Raw genomic sequence first — 7,232 nt, forward strand, 5'->3', positions numbered from 1 at the left:
CATGAGCGCCTTAGCCTTTATATATTATTCACAAAAAATTGCACTCTTTGCAGTCTGAAGGGCCTTTTCAAAACTTTCTCTAGCAAACTGTCTGCTCTAACATATGGAGGGATGTTATACACACAAATATTTCCCCTCGCTTGTGGCAGGCGTTCTGAGAATGTGCTCAATCGGTTCGATTGAAAATCAGTTCTCTGCATTTGCTGCATGTGTTAGGACAGGTGGGCTCCGCACCTCCTCCTGTGCTTCATCACGCATTCTCATCAGTCCTGCTGCAGAGAAAAACATTCCTGGAAACAGCTTGAATTTGAGGTCTTTTGTGTGGAGGATGCATGCTTTAAATGTCATTAGCTTCCTGCTTTCATGAACGTTGCGCACTTTATATATTTCTCTCTCTCTCTCTCTCTCTATCTCTATGTCATTCTCTCCTCCTAGACTGTGCCATGCACCGCTTTGGCAAGCAGCTGCTTCCTACATAGAGGTTTGCTCCACCTCCTGATTCCGTCCTCTTCGCCCACCCCAGAGGATGCTGGGACTGTGTCGTGGGCGCAGGAGGTTCCTGGCCTTCACCCTCGCCCTGCTCTTCATCCCAGCTCTCACCTGGCTCTACCTCTCCGTCGGCAACTTCCAGGGTATGTAGTGACTCTATTCCCCCATGATCTCTGCTTCTCTCTCTCTCTCTCTCTCTCTCTCCCTTTCTTTATCTCTCTCTCACCTGGCTCTGCCTCTCCGTCTGCAACTTCCAGGGTATGTAGTGACTCTATTCCCCCATGTTCTCTGCTTCTCTCTCTCTTTTTCTTTCTCTCTCTCTCTCTCTCTCTATAAATATATATATCTCTCTCTGTATCTTTTTTCCTGTGTGTGTGCTTTAGTGACTCTATTCCCCCATGTTCTCTGCTTCTCACTCTCTCTCTTTCTCTATCTCTCTCTCTCTTTCTCTCTCTCTCTCTCTCTCTCTCTCTCTCTGTTCCTGTGTGGGTGTTTTTGGCTTTAAGGCTGTGGAGGTGTGAATGTGTGTCTATGACCACTACTTCATCTAGGTGTCTTAGGCTGTTGCGGTACTCATAATGGTTTTTATTTTTCAGTAAGAGTTAAGCAGAGCAATATTTTCCCCTACCTTGATTACTTTTCAGCAAATGTGTTTATCAAGACTTCTCAAGCGCATACTAATTGTTTGATGTCTGCGGATTTAATGACTGGAGGCCTAAAATCCTTCCAGTGTCAGACTTGTAATTGCAGTTCAAATTGCATGAAAACCTAGGTTTGGCAAATATTCTGCTTCTTGAACGGGATCCAGTAAAAGACCTGAACCACACACCGAGCTCTGAATGTAAAGCAATTATTTGGCTCACTGCATCTGGTATTTTTGGCACAGGAGGAAGTCGAGAAGATGCCAGCCTTATTTCTACTTCTGATGGTGCTCAATACGGTTCACAGGAACAATTGTGTCTCTGGGCCCCAATACAATACCGTTAATCTTAGCTTTTGTTTTCATATGGATTTGGTTTTTGTTACTTTTCCGCCATGTAGATCTAGGACAAAGATGACATTTCGGTTTGGCTGTGTTTGCCTGTATTTATTGGGTTTTTTTTTAAGGAAATTGATTTCCAAAGTTTTCTGAAAAGAACAATATCCTGCTGGACTGATCTTGGATCTACAAAATTTTCTGCCAACAATAATTTTGGCCAAAATAACACGATTAACAAAAAGCATCCCTGATAAAAAAAAAAAAACTGAATATCAACATTTATTGTTGTTTGGAGAGAAAAACTCTGGCATGACAGCCGTTCTATACTGTGACTGTGCTTTCTGTAAGGCAGTCACCTCGATCATGTCCTGGATCATGTCCGATCATGTCCTGTGGGAGTGTGTTCTGTGTAGCCTTTTCATCAGCAAGGCCGTCTCCTCCTGTAGAAGCTGTCATCTCTTTTCTCTAAATTTGTATAGATGGTTTTTTTTTTTTCAAATGTATTTGCCTCATATTTTAGTGTTTGTGTACACAGAAAAATTGTTAGGTAAACACTTGCACCTGAGATATCTCACACCATCTGCTGTGAGTGAAAGTGTGTGTGTGTGTGTGTGTGTGTGTGTGTGCATGTGTGTGTTCATGTGTGTGTGTGTGCATGTGTTTGAGCGTGTGTGTTTGTATATGTGTGTGCGTGTGTTGGTGTGTGTGTGTTTGTGTGTGTGTGTGTGTGTGTGTGTGTGTGTGTGTGTGTGTGTGTGTGTGTGTGTGAGTGTGCATGTGTGTGAGCGTGTGTGTTTGTATATGTGTGTGTGTTGGTGTGTGTGTTTGCATGTGTGTGTGGTAGACAAATAATGCATGCTTAGTTAAGCATTCGCCATCCACTCGCACTCCACTCTCACATGAAAGGCTTGTTAGACTTAATGCAAGGAGATGCACTAGGAAGCAGCCAGGTATATTAATCAACTTAGAAAAGGCTCATCTGCCGTTGCCTTGGCAACACACTCTCTGCTAGTGTTGTCAGGTTCTGAGCTCATGTCAGCTCACAGAGGTAAACAAAAAGCACATTTGCCTAAACTCAATAAGCGCACCTTCTTACACTTGTTAGTCTTTTGTAATACAATTCCAAATGGCAAATTCAAAAACGCAGTCCAGTATTTTCACACGTGTGCCAGACACTAAACACAACCAATAACCTGAATCCGCTGTTGCTGTTGTGCTTGTTTATTAGGAAATCCACACTTCACTCAGCCGTTTGATAGATAGCTGGGACTGAAGCCACTAGAGACCATTTTTCTTTATATGTCGCCCGTTACCAATGTACTCACTCTATGTGTAATGATATTCATTTACAGATATAATATATTGTAGATTGCATATTGTAGTTAAGCGTTTCGCATGAAGTATCTTAGTACAGTATACTGTACGTAATCCGGAGCTATATTTTCTTGCATTGTTGAGCACATGGTGGCACAGGACAACGTGAAGCTCCAGATGAGTATTTTTTCTTATTCACAGCACAGTGAGCGTATCTTCTCCCTGCTTGCTCAATGCCTCCAACCTCCAGCGCATTACAGTGGAGCTAATGGGGGTTTGTGTATTTCAAAACAAATGTCATTGTCCTCAATGCACCGTCATCCCTGTGCTCTTTTGGGGGTCGTGTTTTATTTACGTCACCTGACTGCGGAGGCACGGCCCATTCACACACAGACACACACACTCCCCCCCACACACACACACACACACACACACACACACACACACACACACACACACACACACACACACACACACACACACACACACACACACACACACACACACACACACACATGCTTTGGCCGTGTCCTTGTGACCCAGTGGCCCTGAGCCATGCAGCCCTTCGGCTCACAGCAGCAGTGACATTGTCAGACTGTGGTGACCGACGCAGAGAATCATCCTTGAGGCGTGATGATGCTGTCTGCGGCGTGTGTGTGTGTGCGTGTGTGTGTGTGTGTGTGTGCGTGTGCGTGTGCGTGTGCGTGTGCGTGTGCGTGTGCGTGTGCGAGTGTGTGTGTGTGTGTGTGTGTGTGTGTGTGTGTTTGTGTGTTTGTGTGTGTGTGTGTGTGTGTGTGTGTGTGTGTGTGTGTGTGTTTGTGTGTGAATGGGCCGCAGCAGACGGACAACACTGGGTGGAGGATGGCAGCGGATGCAGCATCAGCGGAGAGGAGAGGAGGGGTATAGCCATAACTCTGTGCTCTCCTTTTGTGCTCTGACAGATAATTCAATTTATTTTGTGTATTTACCTTTCAGGGTGTCCTGTCTCCCTGTCAGTTCATCCGGCTGGCCAGCAGCCAGGAATGCAAAGCAGGCTCGCCAGGTTGCTCCAGAGCTTTTTAATCCTGGTGCGAAGCCAGGGGCAAAGGATTCAAGGAGAGAGTGTGTGTTGGGTGGGGGTGGGGGGAGGGGGGGGGGGGGGGGGGGCGCTGCATCCGGCCTCCCCAAGGGTGAGGTTGAGGGAGAGCCCAGTCAGAGGACGTCAAAATATTCCTGAAACAACATTGAGACGGCGCTCTGGGACAACCTCAAGGGCTGCCCTTGCTGTCCATCCTAGCAGACCCGGTGCAGGTATTACCATGCAGATTCTGACGGATCAGGGCGCCTGGCGCTGCAACGTTGGCTGGGCACCGGCGCCGCTCTGTTCGCGCTGTCAGTCATGTTGCGAGGGCATTTATCGCCGTCGTCTCGCTGACGCTTTCCGTGAAAGGCGACGCTCGGTTTGAGATAATTAAATTGGTTTAAATTGCTCGATTAAAGCGGAATTGACACGCAGTGTAATCACAGCGTTTAAGACCTGCGGTTTTACAAAATGGGTGGAGAGGAATCGGAAAAGATTAATAAAACGCACATCAGCTCACCAAAGCTACTGCAGGATACCGCAGTGATAGAGAGTTCTATGTGCCATTTAGGTCCTTGAGGTATATATAGCCCATCTAGTGTCCCACAAACTCCACTGCTTATGAATAATGGATTGTCTGCTTTTTTTTTTTTTTGGACGCCTCCGGTTCCTTTTTAACAAATCAGCCTAAAGTACACCAGCCTGTCTCCATCTATAGTAAACAGGAACTGCTGAGTCATACCGAGTGGCCGTGGCGATGGGAGTCTCCTCATTGCCTATTCATGAGCCCCTTCCTGAATATGTTTATTCCGGAAGAGGAGTTGGGCCGTTACCCCAGTAATCTGCGTGCGTAGATTCATACGAAACTGTTATTGGTTTCGTGCTTTGTGCTAAATAAATGCAAAGGCATTGTACCTCTACAAGCAATGGTGACCACCGTATCAGAATACCGAGCGCAAACATTTTGGTCGGGGTTTATTAAATAAAGGAAGCCTTACTCTGGTTTAGCCTAAATAAAAAAATAGTCAATGTCTTAATTTTTTATCAAGCCCCTTGTGCCCAATCAATTACGGCTCCGTGATCAAAGAAATAAATCATGTACGCACTAATTAAATGAGCATGAAATAAAAATCAAGGCCGAGCGCCGAGCGCCGAGCAACACGCGAGTGGCGCGGCGTTGGACGTGCTCAAGTCAGCCTCAAGAGTCGGTTGAGTGGAGCGCTGGTTAAATCATGCAGATGTGTTTGGTCATCTCAAGGCGGAGAGATGGTTAATAATGAATGGCTGAAGTGGACTGGAGTGGGAGGCACATGGCGGTCACAAGAGCCCTCAAACTACTTCGCTCTGTGGAAGAGGTTTTTCTTTTTCTTTTTAATTTTGTTATTTTTTAATGAAATATGGGCCAACCAAGCCCTGGGCTGGTGACCATTCTCAACCATGCAGAAGACGGGTAGCGTATTTAGGGGATTGGGAAGTCATCTCAACTTAAGTGGTGAGGTCAAGTAGTTTGCATTGACAGTATTGTTGTACAAAATTAACACAGTGTGCAGTAAAAAGAGCAGTGTCATTGCTTGGGTGAACACATACTGAAAATGTCCTGAAGTGGAGCCATTGCCTCATGTTGTTAGTTCCTTTGGTTTGGATCAGCCATGCAGTGATATTTCACAGAGGCCGTTGCACTTAGTGTAGAAATATAAGTTCTGTAGAGACGTTTTGAGGTTTTGGCAATCTAAACAAAAGCAATCGCCTCTGGCCTTCACTACAATATTCTCTCAGCCAGGCTGGGCTGGGACAGTCGTTTATTATACTTTTATTTAGCTGGCCCATCCGGAGCATGTTGCCATGGAGACATAGTTGTCAACTGTCAACTATCCATCTGTTAACCATAACCAAAACTTGACCCCAAACTTTAACTACAGTATTATAATAAGCAATACTTATAATATTGTACAGTACATGTGCTACTTTTGAGATGAGCCTAGTGCATGCCTCTTCCTTAAGAACAGTGCTTTCAAACACCCAAATTCTGAAAACAGCATGGGGGTGATTTTCAAATGGAGTCACTGAACCTGCAACTCCAGCATGCCAGCAGTTATTAGCCATAGCAGTTTTCATCCATTGTTCATGTCTGAAATTCCTTTCTATCCCAGGTTTACCCAAATGGACATGGTCAAACCCCCATGGACAAACAGCATCTGGGAGTGTGTGCTTGTGTGCAAGTGTTTATTCATGAAAAGGGGTGGATAGTAACAGAGTACATTCACTTGAGTATGTTTTTGGAAATGTGTGACTTTTACTCCACTACATTTGAAAGACAAATGTTGTACTTTAGAGTTTAGACTTCACTGCGTTTCTGGGAAGGTTCCCGTTACTCGTTGCTTTGAAGCATAGCTTAAGCTTTGAATAGGCTAGGTGCACGAAATACTCAGTGTGGGCTGTTTGTTTCCTGTTTAGCCAGGTGTGTTTGAACCTGCCGCTATTCTGAATGTAATTAGTGTCTACAAGTCCTTCTTTATCGTAATGCTGATTCACTAGGTGCAACACCTAACCAGGTCCGTGTAGACGCTAATTACATTCAGAATAGCGGCAGGTTCAAATACACCTGGCTAAACAGGAAACAAACTGCCCACACTGAGTATTTCGTGCACCTAGCCTATAGCTTTGAATTGTCAGCGGATTCATTTTCTTTTCTTTTTTTAAAAATGCGATTGGTTGTGTTCGTCACAGGAATAAAACCCAATCACTCCTTAGTCAAATTCAAAATGCTTTCGAAGAACGCCACATTCCTCCCATGCATCAATCTGGATAAGCTGTGGACTCTGGTCAGTGAGCAGACCCGTGTCAACTACAGTAAGAAACCAGACGGCCCTGCACCCATCATCGATGTTGTGCACGCTGGCTAACTTTAAAGTGCTGGACAAAGGCAAGCTCCCCAAGCAGCCGGTCATCGTGAAGGCCAAGTTCTTCGGTAGAAGGGCAGTGGAGAAGATCAAGGAAGCCGGAGGAGCATGTGTATTGATGGCATAAATGCAGTCAATGGACTCTTTGGTGTAATAAATTGTTCCATGATATGATAACTGTTCAATTTGAACTTGGCGCTGGTGATGAGAATGATTACTCACCAGAGTGCACATGGCCATATTTTCAGTCCATGTTCGAGATTTTAGATTTTTCGGTTTTCGCTGTTGGTTCTGTTTTCCGCACACAAACACAAAAATTAGCTGTCCAACCTGCATGTTCAGTCCATGTTTCATGTCCAATGTCCATGTTCATGTCCAAGTCCATGTTCATGTCCAACCTGCATTTTCAGTCCATGTTTGAGATTTTAGATTTTCGGTTTTCGCTGTTGGTTCTGTTTACCGCACACAAACACAACAATTAGCTGTCCAA

The 7,232-nt window shown here is 45.0% G+C and overlaps 1 protein-coding gene across 1 annotated transcript in view; it reads left to right on the top strand.

The window, feature by feature from the left end:
* Positions 1-526: 526 nt before the first annotated feature.
* The window catches only part of LOC308375661 (xylosyl- and glucuronyltransferase LARGE1-like), a gene marked incomplete at both ends in the record, with an annotated part of 38,825 nt that continues 32,119 nt past the window's right edge, over positions 527-7,232 (top strand). The window contains one exon of the mRNA XM_080851840.1: positions 527-632. Within this exon, the coding sequence (XP_080707966.1) occupies positions 527-632 (106 nt within the window). The remainder of the gene's footprint in view (positions 633-7,232) is intronic.

This window comes from Sprattus sprattus, assembly GCF_963457725.1.
Source record: "Sprattus sprattus genome assembly, chromosome: 14".
NCBI classification, from domain to species: Eukaryota; Metazoa; Chordata; class Actinopteri; order Clupeiformes; family Clupeidae; genus Sprattus; species Sprattus sprattus.